Source organism: Notamacropus eugenii, chromosome 7 (assembly GCF_028372415.1).
Source record: "Notamacropus eugenii isolate mMacEug1 chromosome 7, mMacEug1.pri_v2, whole genome shotgun sequence".
Classification (NCBI taxonomy): Eukaryota; Metazoa; Chordata; class Mammalia; order Diprotodontia; family Macropodidae; genus Notamacropus; species Notamacropus eugenii.
This window is the reverse complement of record NC_092878.1, coordinates 120875875-120892391: the sequence shown is the minus strand read 5'-3', so window position 1 is coordinate 120892391 and position 16517 is coordinate 120875875. Positions and strand designations below refer to the sequence as shown.

Below are 16517 nucleotides of genomic sequence, written 5' to 3'. Positions count from 1 at the left end.
TTTAGACTTAAATTAATCTGTGATCACTCAGTTCTTAATGTCAAGAGTAAGGTTTGAACCCAAATATTCTGACTCCAAGTCTAGTACTCTGTTCCATAGTTCCTGCCTCTCTATAGGCCCAAAGATTTTCCTGAGCTCCACTTGAGTGAATTTCTTTTGTTTGTTCGTCAGTTCAGATAAAAGTTTGACTTGATAAACTAGTTTTGTTTTATTGTTTTTGTGTTAGAACCAATAATTCCTACTCTCGGTTGTATGTTATTTCTTCCTCTATCTTAATGAGATACCACACGTGAGTAGATTCTATGGCCTAGAAGTTTGGGGCTTAGAAAGAAACCAAACTGTTTTTGTTGCTATGCTTGAAAGAGACCATAAGTAATATGTTAGAATGAAGGAATAAGACAGTGGAAGGCATAGATTGTATCCTTCTCACCAACGATAAAATGTTTTTTTCTTTTCTTTAATTGCCTCCAATAGTAAAAATTAAAATCAGTCTTCTTTATATCATTGTGATCTAGGTTCCTGTCTTGTGAGAAATTGGGACACTTCCAGAAACATGATCTTAAGGCTGGGGCCTGAACACCCCATCAATTGCATTCTTTAATGATCCTAATTTTTTTAGACTAGAAATAGTGCAGGGTGTGGGGAGTTAGGTTAAAGGAACAATTGGACTGATTTATATTGTAGGCAAAAAGTAAGGGTATTCTGCTGGATGACAAGTAAAAAAATATTTGGTCCTATTAGTCCAGGGGACGTTCTGTCTTTCCTATGATCTAAATAAATTTTCTGTTTTCTGTCCTCCAAACCTGGCAGAGATTTAGATCTGAGATGTGTATCTTTGTTAGAAAAATGGCAAAGGCTCTTTGCCTAGCTTTATTTTTTTGACAGTATTTCAAAACCATGTCCAAAATGATACCTATGTGTAAATTGTTAATATGTTTTTACTAGCTATATTAATCATTCCAAAAGATTAGAACTTCAGTAACCATCCTAGTTTTCATAAAAGCCTATGTTTTTAAAAAAAAAAAATTTTTTTCTTACTATGATAAAGTTGTTTAATTTCAAGCTTTATCGCAAAAAATTGAACTGCCTTTAAAATATTAAGACTTGCTATAAACCCCAGTTAAGGATTATGAAGTTTTTTAAAATGAATTTTTACTACTGTCTTTTGTTCTTTCATTGTCTAAATTTTTCCCACCACTGCCCCCCACCTTCCAGAGGCATCCCACAAAACAGTGAATTTTTTTTTAAAGAAAATTTAAAAGATTTTTAAAATCAGTAAAACTAATCAATATATCAAAAAAATCTGGTAATATATGCAGTGTTTCATCTCTGTGTACTTGTTACTACCCCTGGAATAAAGTGGGGTGAAGTATTTTCTATTATCTTTAATTTGGGATAATTATCAATTCTTGATTCCTTCTTGATGATTATTAATTGGTACAACCTTCTAATAACTAATGTGACTGCCCCCAAAAAAAACATTGAGCTTATTAATCAGTGGGTTATTTTTTAACCTTTGAAATGGAGGGAAACCATGGGTAGATGAGTCAGCATGGGGTTATTTACTCATTAGTATAAGAGATGTTAAGTTTTCTGCATGTTTTACTGATATAGGGTAACAGAGTCAGATCACATTTGAAATAATAATTGGTTTGGTTTTTTTGTGATTTTTTTTTTAATACTCTTATTGTTTCGGCAGTATCCTGGCATGAATCAGTTGTCATCTAGTCTAAGCGGATTAAGTCTCCAACATGCTTCTCAACAACCAGAAAGTCTGAGACCAGTGAACCTCACTCAAGATAGGAATATTCTGCCTGTGACTCCTGTTCTGGCTCCTGTACCTAACTTGAATTCAGATCTGAAACAATTAAATTGTAATCCTGAGTAGGTATATGTTTTGTAATCTTTTTAATGAATTATTGCTTGATACGAGATTTAATTGACATTAGCATTAAAAGTAGTAAAAATGGGGTAGAATTTGTTAATTTGGAGACAGTACCGAAAATGAGAAACTCAAAATGTAATCCCCCTGTTCTGAACCACTTTATTTTCAGAAACTTCTGTGCAATTAGGACATATTTTTATCATTTGGGGGCTAATTTTTGTTTTATTCAGAGATGGTTTTTGCCACTTTTTTGAATGTATTCTAAGTCTTGGTGAGGAAACTTTTCCTAATACCCTAATAAGTTAATAATAATTTCTTTTTCTCCTTTTCATCCTTTTTTCCCCAATGGAAAGAGCACAGAACTTGGAGTCAGCAGACTTGGCTCTAATACTTGCTAGCTGTGTGACAGTGGGAAGTCACTTAAGCTCCCTGAGCCTCAATGTCCTTGTCTATAGAATGGGAATGATAATACTTGCACCTCCCAGGGCTGTTGTGGAGAAAGCGCTTTGTAAACATTAAAGCCCTAAATAAATGTGAGTTGTTATCTCATCAGTAGTTATAATAAAAGCATAATCTTGTGAACAGCCCCTCTCTCCTTCTAATATTTTGTGCCCCCTTTGCAGTCATTCCTTAGCCAAAATCCATCTTTTCATTCAGTAGATTTCTACGTAAGCCCCAGGATAGGTTTGGGTGGAGGGTTTGCCTCTTTATACTTTTCTGTGCATCTGGAAATAATGAGACAAAAAACAGCAGTGGAATGGCCCCATTTTCTTTCTACTGCATTCTTTCAGTTAGGGGTCTGACTCTCCGTCTTCATCTGACCTGCTACTAAGAGCTCATTGCACTTCCTAGTTAAAATAATAGTGATAGCCGACATTCTGTAGGGCTGTGTAAAGTGTTTTCATATGCCTTGTCTTATTGAAGCCTCACAACATTTCTGCTACTTTCCTCCTGTTATGCCCCTTGTATTTGAGGAAGTCGAGGCTCACACTATGACATACCCAGGGTCATACAGCTAATAAATTGTAGAGCCAAGCCTCGAACTTAGGTCTCTGACCCTAAATTGGTTCCTTGTAATACACCCTATGAAACTATTAGTAATCAGGCTTGGTACCTGCCTCCCAGGACCTCCTAAATAGAATATTCTCTGTTCTTTCCTGCTTCCCTGTCCTTGTCATAAGATGCCCTCCTGCTTCCTGGGTGTCCTTCAGGAGAGTTCCTTGTATTCCTGAAACCCATCCCTTCTATCCAAAAGTAAACCCAGGATTCTCTAAGTAGACAAAGGCTCCTGTTATATAGGAACTAGTAATTTGCTTAATTTTCAGTTCTTTTCATTTGTTTGATTTCTTGCTATAGTAGCTGGCATTCGTCTTTACTGAGAACTATTTATTTTTTAGCTCACCTCTTCTTTTTCCTAGCTTGACCCACTGCTTTATTTTTTCATCCCTAATCAAGCTTCCTTCCTGTCTTTCTCGAAGCTTTAGCAGCAAGTGAAATTGAGTTGACCCACACAGCGGGCTTGTTTTTCATGCCTTTCATAGAGCCTGATCCAGGGAATTCTGTGCTGCCTGTGCCTCTCCAAACTCTTAACTGTGAGGTCAGGTGTCTGTCAGCCAGGGACTCCCAGAACACCCACACAGCATGGTCCCCCTGTTAAAGAAGCAGTGAAGCCCAAATATCTAGGTATCCTTTGTCTCACAATCAAAGGTTTTAAGAGACATGCTAATCGTTAAATTGCCCCTGTCCTATCTTCCCCCCTTCCCCGTAGTGAACCCAGACTCTTCTTTGGATTGCTTCTCATAGAGTCCCCACATTCCTTCTCCAGACCTGTCCTGTCACTACCCTATTTCTTTGTTCTCCTGGGAAATTGATTTACGGCTTGGAAGTGGAAAATGACCTCCTTTACTTGACTCTTCTTTCAGTCAGGGAAGCGCATGCTAGTGAGCCATGGCAAATCCATCTCCAGCCCCTAAAGCATACTTGAGTGGGCCTCGCTAGAGTTGGGTTTTCTCCTTGGGAGTGAGCTGAGTTATCAGCAGTATTGGACCTTCTCAGAATTTTGAAGTAGGTGAAACATGTCTTTGGGTCCTACCAACTTCCCTACTACAGAAACATTTATTAAAGCTTAAAACTTCAGTAAGACTTTTGGGACATGCTCTGAAAATTCTTGGGACTAGAATAGACCTTAGAATTTGTCACTGATTTATTTTCATTTTCTTATGTAAACATTCTTCACACTGATTGATCGTTGCATGTGGGGAAAGGGGGAAGGGAGGAGGCGGAATTGTCAAGGATCTGAGATATCTCATTTTTGCCCTGCTACGAAAGCCTTATCCATTGTCTGCTATGATATATGTTGTAATTCTTATAATATATAGTAATTATTTGTCACTTTATCAATACTATACAAAGTCAGAAAATTACTCTTTTGTGTCTTTGTTCATTTTGTTCATTATGTAATTGCTGGGTCTTTAGGAATTGTTGGCCTACAAAAGCGGCTAATAGAAGAAAACAAGAAAGTTTAGGTCTGTCTGAGAGATAATAACCCTTATATGACTTCGTTGGACTTTAGCTTTAACACGTGTATACAATAGAAGGAATTATCCTAAGGCAGTAATATAGACCTGGGATGTTATCCTTAGGTGAATTTGTGACTCATTAAATACTTAATTCTGGCTTTCTAGTAAGGGAATTTTAGTTAAGTATTATCTCATTTATATCAGATGAATGTTTTGTGACTTAAACTGTAATAGGAAAAGAATTTCTAATAGGACTAAATGTGCTCGGAGTACTATTCATCCTTTGATGAGGCAGTCTTATTCTGGTTGCTATAAGAAATGAATCTACATGTATAAGGAGTCACATGTAAAGTCTTATTTACAGGTGACTAGGGAAAGTGAAATTAAGATAGCTAGCCCTCAGTGATAAGAATAGGGACAGGGAATGTGGTCATTTCCATTAGGAGAGCTTCTGGGGCCTGATTTTAGAATTTTGAATTATGTTTTTGTATTTAAAGTGATTGAGAAATATCTGATGGTTTCTCTATAATCTGTTGAAATGTTAACTACTGTGATTGTTTATAATTTAGCCGTTATATGCTTTGGCATATTTTAGTCTGAAAGCTAAACGTGATATTCTTTTCATTTGCCTTTCAGTTCATTTCGATGTACTCTGACAAATATTCCACAGACTCAGGCTTTATTGAATAAAGCTAAGCTTCCTTTAGGGTTGTTGTTGCATCCCTTCAGAGATCTCACGGTAAAGTGTCATTTTTATATTTTGGTCTTGGATGGAGAAATACATGGTTATGTATTGCACATCAATTGAATATTTTTTCTTCCTTCCCTGTTTTTGTTGTTTCTAACGTGTAAGAGCAAAATGCTCTAGTGTGTTGGAATTCAGTTCAGCAAATATTACTGTCTACTATGTGCATCCAGATGGTGCAGAGACCTAGAGGATACATAGTTTAATTCCTGTTCTCATAGCACCTCCCATCTAACAGTGACATATGACATGCAAATAAGTATTATACAAAATCATGTATGGTACATTCATTAGAGAACTTTTAAATAAATAGCTGGATAAGAAGCAAGGCAGGGAGCATGATTATAACTAGAAGCCTTGAGGACAGCTTGGGAGAGAAATCAAGGTTGCAAGTATGTCTCCAAATTAAATTCAAGTACACTTTGTAATTTCATTATATGTTTATTGAACACCTACAACGTGTAAAGGATTGTGGCAGGTTATGAATAGTAGCAACTTATTTATAGAGAGCTTTAAACAAAACATAGTTTAGTGGAAAGAACAGTGGTCTGGAATCCAAGGACCTGTGTGACCACAGCAGGTCACATAGCCTTCCATAGCCTCAGTTTTCTGATCTGTAAAAAGTGAGAGGGTTAACTAGATGGCAGCTGAGGTTCCTTCTTGTTCTGGGTCTAGGGCCCTGTGATTCAGGGTTTACCAGTATACACTATCTTATTTGGTCTTCATGGAAGAACCCTGTGAATAGGGAGTCTGTTTCCCCATTAGTATCATGAACACAGCTTAAAAACTGAAAAAACTGGGGCTCATAGTTTACACACCGTTGTCCTGGGTCTTAACACTAGCAAATAACATGGCCCTGGGACATGATTCCATTTACTCTCTGTTCCAAATCCAGAGTTCTTTCCATTAAGCTGCACTGGATCCTTTAGCAAATTCAAAGAATAGAGATAATCCCTGTCCTGAGAAACTTAAGATCTAATTGAATAGGGGAGAGGGAAAACCTAGAATTTAATATATACAGATAAAATAGAAACCAGAGCATGAGAATGCATAAAAGAGAAACAAAATTCTGCAAGAGTTGACAGAAGAAAGAGATAAATCATAGGAATAATAACTCACATATAGTGGTTACTATGTGCTCTTAACACTTTAAAGTTATCTCATTGGTCCTCACAGCAGCTCTGGGAGGTTGATGCTTTTATGAGGAAACTGAGATTAAGTGACTTGCTCACAAAGCTGAAGATCTGAGATAGATATATAAATGTATGTGTGTTCATATATATTTGTATGTATGTATATGTGTATACATTCACATTAATATTGCAGAAATTACTTGTTTATGTAAGAATGAATCATAGAAAATGTCCCATAGCTATCAAACAAATCATCTCCTTAATGTTTAGGGAAGAAGAAAAAAAGCCTCAGTGAGACTGTGTAACTAGGGCATAAGATTAAGGGAAAAACTTCTTTTTAGTCATAGTATTATACAATTTCTAAATGTATAACATGCCCTGCTCCGTTATTTCTTCTTTGCTCCACTTCTCTTCTATGCTTCAGTTAGGTTTGCCAGTGTTTTTTAGACATCAGTAGACTTCGTGAAATTCACTTTGGACCTCAGTAACATGTGCCCACTACATTTTTACCGTGTTTTTTCCAGTGCTGCCTATTACTCTTCAGCTTCACCCCTAAAGGAATCAGATTCCATTTCTTTTTTTCTTTTTCTTCTTCTTTTTTTTAAAAGCTATCCACCTCATATAAGCAAAGGAGCCTCAAAGGAATGGGTAGAGCATATTGATTTTGTTCAAGGCACAGTTCTTAATTTTCATATTGATTATTAACATTAATTCTTAAGAGGACTCTCCTATAAGGTAGAGACTTGGACTGCTAGATGGTCACTAGAGTCTCATCAAGTCAATTCAAAGAGACAATAGAATGTAGGCCAGCTTTTTAAAAAGGAAGATCATTAACAACTACAAAATAACCAGCTCTCATGGTTATAAGGATTCATTAAAGGAAGTGGGAATATTTTCCCTGAGGGAAAAGATTTGATTCTATATGGGAACTGTTTTTGAAGTGCTATTCTCATGTAGGAAAGGCCCCAAAGGGATGCCTTTGATGAAAGTTGGAAAGAGGCACATCATGGGCCTCATGTTATGTAAAGCTTCTGAATTGAGAAACTGGCCACGAGCAGAATGCTCTTCAGGTGACAGTGGGCTCTTCCTTAGGAGAGGCCTGGAGGCCCCATGACCATTTGGGTCAGCTGTCTTATTCCAGATTAGATAGTGTCTGAAGTCCCTCCCAGCTCTGAGATTCTGTGTTTCTGGTTTATTTTGAGTCCGGAGCATACGAACTAAACCTTATGTTAAACATGAACATAAGCAAGGATGTCCATGCTTCTCTCAGACTCAAGGAAACTCATAAAAATGCCACCCCCAGGCAGAGTCGCTCAGCGAAGACACAAAGGTACCTTTACCCTGAGCACACGACATACCTCAGGATGAGTTCTGACTCATGGTCGTCCCTTGGCCAGTCATGCCACTTGTCAGCCAGTTTCTACTCCTTGTGGTTCCATCTTACGAGGTTGCCTGGGTGTCGGAGGGGAGGCAGCTGCTTATTTTGCTTGAGGCGCTGGGAGGTATTTACTGGAATGGTGTGATTTCCTTTTATTTTTTTTTTTAATTTATTTCTTTTAATGTTCTACAGTCACTACCGAAAAGCTTATATTTTTACCCCCCCACCTTCCCTTAACCAGCCCCCTCCCTCCCTAAGATGCCATACAATTCTATATATGATCTACTTATATTTTCCTGTCGAATATGTTTTCACTATAATAATGCTGTATAGACGAACTAAAATAAATGGAAGAAATCATGTAACAAATCAAAACATAATACACACACACAAACACACACACACACACACACACACACACACACACACACACAATGATCTGCTACATTCTGCAAATGAATTCCATAGTTCTTTCTCTGAGTGTGGAGGGCGTTTTGCCTTAGAAAACCATTGGGAATTATTTTTTTTTTTTGAGTTCTTGCGTTATTACGAAGTTCCAAGTCTACCAGAAAAAGTTCTCGCACACTGTGGTCATTGCTGTGCACAAAATTCTCCTGGTTCTGCTCCTTTCGCTCAGTATCAGATCATATAAGTCCTTCCAGGCCTCTCTGAAGTCTTCTTGTTCATCATTTCTTATGGTGCAATAGTATTCCATTACATTCATATACCACAACTTATTCAGCCATTCCCCAACTGATGGGCATGGAATGGTGTGATTTCAAGCCATGCACATAAGCAGTTATGGGTTCTGATCTTTGTACTGAGCAGAACTATAAGAGGTAGTCAACATTTCCCTAGGATAAGGAATGCTACAACTTGTTCATTTTGTTTTCTTAGCAATTACCAGTGATAACATCGAGCACCATTGTGAGGTGCCGGACTTGCAGGACCTACATCAACCCCTTTGTGTCCTTCATTGACCAGAGGCGATGGAAGTGCAATCTGTGCTACAGAGTTAATGACGGTGAGTGTCATATTTGAGAGCAGGACTTGGTGTAGCTTTGATTTTTTTAAGTGTATTTTAACAACTATGTCATTAAGTGATTTCTGTTCCCAGTTCTATGAAAGGAGCACATAGGCTCAGAATCCTCTCATTTGCCCCCAACCTGACAGACCATGAGATTCCGAACAAGTCCCTGTTGGAGGGCAAACAGAAACAGTATTCACAGAGCAAGCAGAGAAAGGTTTCCAAGTAAAGTCCTATGTCTTAAGTTCTGTTTAGGCATGGCAGAGGACTGCTTAGATCTGAGTATCATAGAAGTCAACTTATGTGTCATTATTTCTTAGGCTGTTGGACAGGGACCCTTGTTCTTGTTTTCCAGTGTGTCTCTGTGTCTCATAGCAGATGTGTGATCTGGTGGACAGGATGCTGCTAGTTTGAAAGTAATGTTCTAGTGCCTGTTCTTGATTTCAGAAAAGGAACTTCATATTTCTGCACCTGGGTTATTTTTTAAAAGGGAGATATTTTTCATGATTCAATGAAAATTAAGCTCTTTGGAGTCCTTAAGTAAACAACATCAAGACTGAAAGTAGTAGTTATTAAAATTTCGATGGCATAACTCTTTACTTGTGAGTATAAAAGCCATGTGTTCTGTCTGTCAGTGATGATTTGCATTGGATTCCCAATTATTTTCCAGTTCCTGAGGAATTTATGTATAACCCTGTTACCCGTTCCTATGGGGAGCCTCACACACGGCCCGAGGTTCAGAATTCAACCGTGGAATTCGTTGCTTCTTCAGACTACATGGTAACATTTAAGTGTTTTGTGATAATTATCTAGTCATGTGCAGTGCTTCTTTTTAGTTCTGAATTCTGTGAATCTTCACCCATGTTTTAAAACTTTTACAAGATCAGTTTTGGGGGCTTGGGAGTTTGTTTTTGTTTTTGTGTTTTATGTTTTGTTTTTTATTTAAAATCTGAAAGTGGGCCAGTGAAAAAATGGATTTTTTGAAAGGGCAGTTTATAGTATAGACATTTCTTAATCATTAAGCATAAATAATAACTTCCATCATGTAAACGTTAAAGTTTACAAAGCTTTTTACATAACCTCATTCAGTCCTTTCAGCCTAGTTGAGGTGTAGGTATGTTGTCCCCATTTTTGTCACACAGTGACAGAGCTGAGAATGAACTGGGGCCTTCTTGATTCAAAATTCAGACCTCTTTCTACTGTAGCATTCTCTGTAATCACTAACACCACCACTGACAGTTATTGCCTTCCGGTTGTATGGCCATCATGTTAGCTTAGGTCAGCCATCACCAGACTAATGCCCAAATGGAATCTTCTTATCTTCCTCAAGCTGCCTTCATTTATAGTTTGTGGAAGATGGTTCCATATTTCTGGTTCACCAGATTCACAGCTTCATTGTTACTGGCTCAGCTTGGCCTTTATTCTCTTTTCATCCAGTCACCAAACTCTGGCACTCCCCTCTCTTCATTTCTGTCTCCTTCACAATTATGTTCTTTGGGTGGGTGCTGCTCTTTCCCCTGAGGCCATCTTCGTCCTCTTATCTACTAGAATTTTCACCTCGGAGTCTCTCCCATCTCTGACTTTCTTCCATGTCCAGACAATTCAAGAGGTTACATCTGGACACTGTGAAGTCTGTGCTGTGTGTGTGGCTGTATACCGGGTGGCTTAATAGAATGGTCCAATTCCTTTCCCTGGCTTTCCATTGTCTTAATCTATTTTTTGTCAATAGCCACTTAAAATTGCAAGATCCTTCCTCATGTACAACAGTCGGTACCACTATCTTCTACAGTTCTTCATTCTGTCTAATGAGGCATGCCATATCACTTTGTTTCTTAACTTCCACTCCCAGCCCTTTCTTTGTGGCATCCTGTACTATAACTCTGTCTTAGAAGGTATTTTTTCTACCATTATGAGTTCTGAATCTCATCCCCAATGTATCCTTCTCTAATTGAAGATGAGAAAAAGTTAGTTGTAGTTGTTCCTTTTCACATATGATAAACCACCTCACCTTTCTGAAAGACTTGCCAGGGCTTTTGGCGCTTTGGCCTTGATCTGCAGAGCATAACCAAAGAAACCGCCTGGTAGCCATTAGGTGGAGAGGACCACAGGCAGAGATTGATGATTCTCAGGCCCATCTCCTCACCTTCATCTGTGTTGGCACAGCATAAGTAAAGAGACCTGAGCAGTGCTGTTTCATTAGGACTTCTGAACAGCAGCCGCTTTCCCATGTAGCACATATCAACTCAATTTAATGGAAAGAAAAGAAAACAAAACACAATATTATTTTGTCATTTCAGTAGTCTGTAAGAAAACTCATAGAGAGGAGCTATTGCAGTGTTTTTGTTAGGTTTTTGTTTGTTTTGCAGTCTTAATATGATGTGAAAGAGAGAATTAGGACTATAAAATAAGTTACATTATGTCTCTTCCTTCCAGCTTCGTCCTCCTCAGCCTGCAGTGTACTTATTTGTTTTAGATGTGTCTCATAATGCTGTGGAAGCTGGGTATTTGACAATTGTCTGCCAGTCGCTAATGGAAAATCTAGACAAGTAAGGATATTTAGATTTATTTGTTTTCCTATGTGATTGAGCTGGGTTCAGAGTTTTAGAATGATTACTGGAAAATATTTTAAGTTGGCTTTCGTTATAATACATTGTTATATGTTGTTGTTCAGTTATGTATGACTCTTTGTAACCCTATGGTCTTCTGTCCATGGGGTTTTCTGGGCAAAGATACTGGAATGGTTTGCCATTTCCTTCTCCAGTGGCAAACAGGTTAAATGACTTGCCCAAGGTCACACACAGTAGGATGTTTTTAAGCTAGATTTGAACTCAGGCCATAGTGACTTCAAGCACAGCACTCTTATCTATGCACCGCCTGGCAGCCTTTCTGTACCAGTAGCAATAATACACACTGTCCAATATGTTGCAAGTGTCTTTCTGCTTGATTTGAATATTGTAAATTATATAGACTCTGACATCTCTTCAGTTATTTGGTAGAAATAGCCCTTTATACCACATCAAGGAAATTTTTTCTATAAAACCTATATAATAAATATAACCTATAGTTAACTTTAATTAAGCTAGTGTTTTGACATGTTTATCAGGAAGAGATTTAATATACCTGTAGAATTTGAAAGGTGGAAGGAAATTCAGCAGCCATCTAATTTATCTCATACATAAAAAGAAGCCCCACTATAAAATATCTTAAAAGTGGATATCCAGCCTACAAGGGAAACTAACCTTTACATTATTGGTTGGCTCACTCCTGACACCATTATTGATGTGGCAGAGAACAAAACCCAGAACAGAAAGAATTTAAAAATAAGTTTATTAAGTCATTGAGCAGAAGGGAAAGCTGGACAAAGGGTGGGGTGGTCTTCTCCCTCGAGTGTCTATAGTGTATACGTTATATAGGGTTCATACAAAAGAGCAGGGAAACAGTAGCTAATTGGCCCACATAGAAACAATTTCCAAATAAGACATGTGGGTTGCTTGAGATTCATAGCAGGAAAAAACTTCTTACATTAATCTTTGGATCTGACTGGGATTCTGGTCAGCACAACCTGGGTGCTGAGTCTAAGCATTAAACAAATCTGGTCTCTAAGCAACAGGTCTGATTTCTCAGCCATGCAAGACTAGGCAGTGCAGGAAAGTTTTCTCACAAGTTCCCTCCCTTTTAAATCAGCAGGAAATGTTTGGTTCATCTTTTAATCCTTGGTTTGTTTGGTTTTTTACTCTTAATATTTGGGTGCTGAAGTGGATGTTTTTCTTATTCAAGTACGAATTCCAGATATGCCTAAATGTTTTAAGTGTGTGATCATTTCCTATTGCATTGCCTGTTAGATTTCAGTGTTTTCTCCCACATGAATTGTCTGTGATGGTTTCAGTAAGGATTGTTTTGTTTTTCTTCGGATCTTTTAATAAGAAAAAGGGCTCAACCAACCCCAAATTAACCCATTTAGTTGTTATTTCATTTTTAAAAACCTGTGATACCAAGCACGTGGTATTGAAAGTTGTTTTCTTTATTAGACTGCCTGGAGATTCAAGAACAAGAATTGGGTTCATAACCTTTGACAGCACAGTTCATTTTTATAACTTACAAGAAGGATTATCACAGCCTCAGATGTTGATTGTCTCAGACATAGAAGGTAAATACTTAATTTAAAATCACTACCGCCTTGGACTGGTACAGAATTGTGAAATAAAATGGCACTTATAATTTCAAATCATTTGAGAGTGAATGGTGACATACTGTAGAGATAAGATTACTAGGTACACATACCTTGATATGTCTCCCCCTTAATTTAATATTTTTCTAGGAAATTTGTTATTCTAATGTGCTTTTATAATGAGTTGTTGCATTTAAGTCAGTTTGTATGCATGTACATTGCTATTGTAACATAAATTAACTGAGACTTATAGTTCTTTTCTTTATTATAATCCTTTGTGCCTTGATTTGTTTATTAGAACATCTGTTTTACCCACAGATATCTTCTTACCTACACCTGATAGCTTACTTGTGAATCTACATGAAAGCAAAGAGGTAAGTGGCTTTTTTTATTATAATATTGCTATGATTTCAGTCATTTAAAAGTTAAACATTTAGTGTTTAATTTCTTTGTATAAAAGCTGTCTGCATTTTAATGTATAGTTTCAGATGGATTTTCTGGAAATAATACATTGAAAGTAGCCACATTTCATCATTAACTGTATTAGGTTTTAGAAAGACTTGGTATTTCAGTTACATGTAGTCTTGAACCTAAAAAGAAGTGAACTGAATTTTAACACAAATGCTCCAGAATGCTTTAGATAAGTAATTTCCTTTCCTTTTTAATAACTATTTGTAATCTTTGTTTTCCAGCTGATAAAAGACTTATTGAATGCTTTACCAAATATGTTCACCTATACAAGAGAAACCCATAGTGCTCTTGGTCCTGCACTTCAGGCTGCCTTTAAATTAATGTCTCCAACAGGTGGCCGTGTGTCTGTATTCCAGACACAGTTACCTTCCTTGGGTGCAGGACTCCTGCAGTCCAGAGAAGATCCTAATCAGAGATCCAGTACAAAGGTATCTTAGATTTTATTTTGATGTCATGTTCATCAGAATGCTTTCCATTCCTTTGTCATCTTGTCATAGGATCCCATTCATTGTTTGTGTACTTGAATTATTAGTTAATATTCATCCATTAAAGAATTCTTGTGAGAAAGTTATTTTTTCAGTTAGTTTTAGGTACTGTTTTACAAATTCCAACTTACTGAATGTTGAGCAATGATAGTTATGGAATGAAATTAAAAGTCTAATCTTTGCTTTGAAAACCATTGCCAGGAATTTCTCTTCATCAATATACCAAGCACTTCCATAGGCCCTGGGGCAACAAGGATAAAAATGAAACTGTCCCTGCTTTTTTAGAAGTTACATTTTCTTTGGGGGGAGGTGGGGGGGGAGGGGAAGAGAGAAAGAGTCAGACACACAAGGGAACTAGCAGTTTAGGAGGATTGGGAAAGATTTTATGGAGGTAGTCTTTAAGAGGTATTTCGTTCCTGTGGGTTTTTTCCTCCCATTTAAGCCAAATAAATGTACTTTTTTTATTTTATACTGAGCAGAGATGCTAAAATTGAATGCTCATGACATCTTTTTAAATAGCAATTCACCTAAGGTAGATAAAAACATGCCAGGATGAAAGCAAGAATGGTAATTTAAACAGTTATTCTGAATTCCCAATGGGAGGCAAAGTTGATTTTAAACTGGTTAATTTTTTGTCAAGAAGAAACAAAGGGAGAAAGGGCTTTCTATACCTCCTTGTAAGTACAGTAAACAAGTTTTCATTTTAAGTTTCTAAAATAGCGTCTGCCTACATTGGGCTGAGAAACAAGCCTAGCGTCTCTAAAATCTAATGGTTAGTGTGTAGGTATATTTTTTTCCTTTCAAAGGAAGATCGCTTTAGGGATCTGACCTGTCTTAAGCAGTTCGGTAACCTGTATTTTGTCTAATTTCAGCACATGATACTTTTGAACCAGTATCTCTTTACCTCATTTGTATTTAAAATAATTAAGAATCAATGCTCTGAGATAAATACATCTGTATGCCCAAACTACTTCTTCTGCCTGCATGAAATATATTCTTCTTTAATTTTTTAAATTTTTTGCTGAAGGTGGTGCAACATCTTGGTCCTGCAACTGATTTTTATAAGAAATTGGCATTAGACTGTTCAGGGCAACAGACAGCCGTGGATCTGTTCCTTTTAAGTTCACAGTATTCTGACTTGGCTTCACTTGGTAAGGTGCTATTTCAATTTAACCTGTTTACCTATGCCAATTTTAACATATGCTTAAATCGACAGTCTGTAGCTTTTTTTAATTGAATTATTTTGTTTTCAGTGTTCAACAGTCACTTCCATATATCTTAAGATTTTTTTTCCACTCCTGCCTCCTCATTCCTCCTTCCCTGAGACAATCTTATACAATCTTATATAGGTTCTACACGTACATTGCTATTAAATGCATGTTGCATAGAAGAATTAAAATGAATGGGAGAACTTTATAGCTTTTTTAAAAGTTCTACGTTTGGGAAGCGTTTGGCACAGGTTATGAGGGAAGCATTTACTGTACCTGACAAAAATAAGTTTAACAAACATTTTAAGTACCTATCATGTTCTAGGTGCTTGTGATGCCAAGACAAAAACAATACAGTCTTTGACCTAATGGTGCATAAACACAAAAGTAAAGACAAAGTAATTTCAGGAGGAACAGAGAGCACTTACTGGCCCCTTAGAAGACCTGGACTTTGAGGGAAGTTAGGGACAATGAGAGGGAAAGATAGGAAAGGACCAGGTCTTGAAGAACTTTAAAAGCCAGACAGGGGCTAGGGAGCCACTTTAGGGGATTGAATAGAGAAGTGATATAGTGGAACTTGTGTTTATTTAACAAAGATAAGTTTGATAGCTGAATGGCTGGAGTAGGGAGGGACTTCGGCAGGCCAACCAACCACAAGACTGTTAGAATAATCCAGGCATGAGGTAATGATGGCCTACGTTAGGATGGTGTCAGGGTCAGAAGGGATGAGGTAGCATATAAAAGAAATATTTCAAAGGAAAAAACAACAGGAGTTGGCAACTATTTGAATATAGCTGAGAGAATCAGGTGTCAGGAGTGATACCTAATGATTGTGGAATAGTGATGGCCTCCACAGTAACTGGAAAGTTTAGAAAAGGAGAAGGTTGGGGCGGAGGGGGGGCGGGGATGATAAGTTCAGTTTTGGATGATGGTAGTCTTCAAGAATTCTACAACACGTCCATTTTGAAATGTCTAGTAGGCAGTAAGATTGAGGTCAAGAGAAAGACCAGAGCTGGACAAATAAATCTGAGACTCACGTACATAGAGACAATAGTTGAAACTGTGGGAGCTGATGATAACTTAGTGAAATCATACATAGAGTGAAGAGAGCCTAGGCGTGTGGGTCTGTGACCTGGATGAAGATTCACCTTAAAAGAAACTGTGAAGAAATGTTCAGAGAGGTGGGAGAAAAGAGCAGTGTCACAAAAACCTAGAGAGAAGAGAGCAGCAGAGGAGAAAGAAGTGGGAGCTACATTGTAGATGGTTTTCAGAATGACAGGTTGTGAATTTTATACTTTATCTGGTGAAAATCATCAAGCTTTATCAATAGGGGAGTAAGGTAGGGAGATCTGTGTTTCAGAAACACCTGTTTCGTGAGAGCGTGCTTTGAGATTGGGAAGTGCTGGAACCAAGGAAGCAAAAAAGGCAATGGTCCTTTGCTTTAACTATTGGAGTAGCCTCCTGATTGGTTTCCCAGTTGAGTGGAGAAAAGAGAGTG

The 16517-nt window shown here is 37.5% G+C and overlaps 1 protein-coding gene across 2 annotated transcripts in view; it reads left to right on the top strand.

The window, feature by feature from the left end:
• The window catches only part of SEC24B (SEC24 homolog B, COPII coat complex component), an 88725-nt gene that overhangs the window by 56675 nt on the left and 15533 nt on the right, over positions 1–16517 (top strand). For both annotated transcript variants that reach the window (XM_072623141.1, XM_072623142.1), the window contains 9 exons: positions 1700–1884; positions 5041–5143; positions 8558–8684; positions 9358–9467; positions 11121–11233; positions 12716–12834; positions 13174–13229; positions 13548–13754; positions 14839–14962. In XM_072623141.1, the coding sequence (XP_072479242.1) occupies positions 1700–1884; positions 5041–5143; positions 8558–8684; positions 9358–9467; positions 11121–11233; positions 12716–12834; positions 13174–13229; positions 13548–13754; positions 14839–14962 (1144 nt within the window). The remainder of the gene's footprint in view (positions 1–1699; positions 1885–5040; positions 5144–8557; positions 8685–9357; positions 9468–11120; positions 11234–12715; positions 12835–13173; positions 13230–13547; positions 13755–14838; positions 14963–16517) is intronic.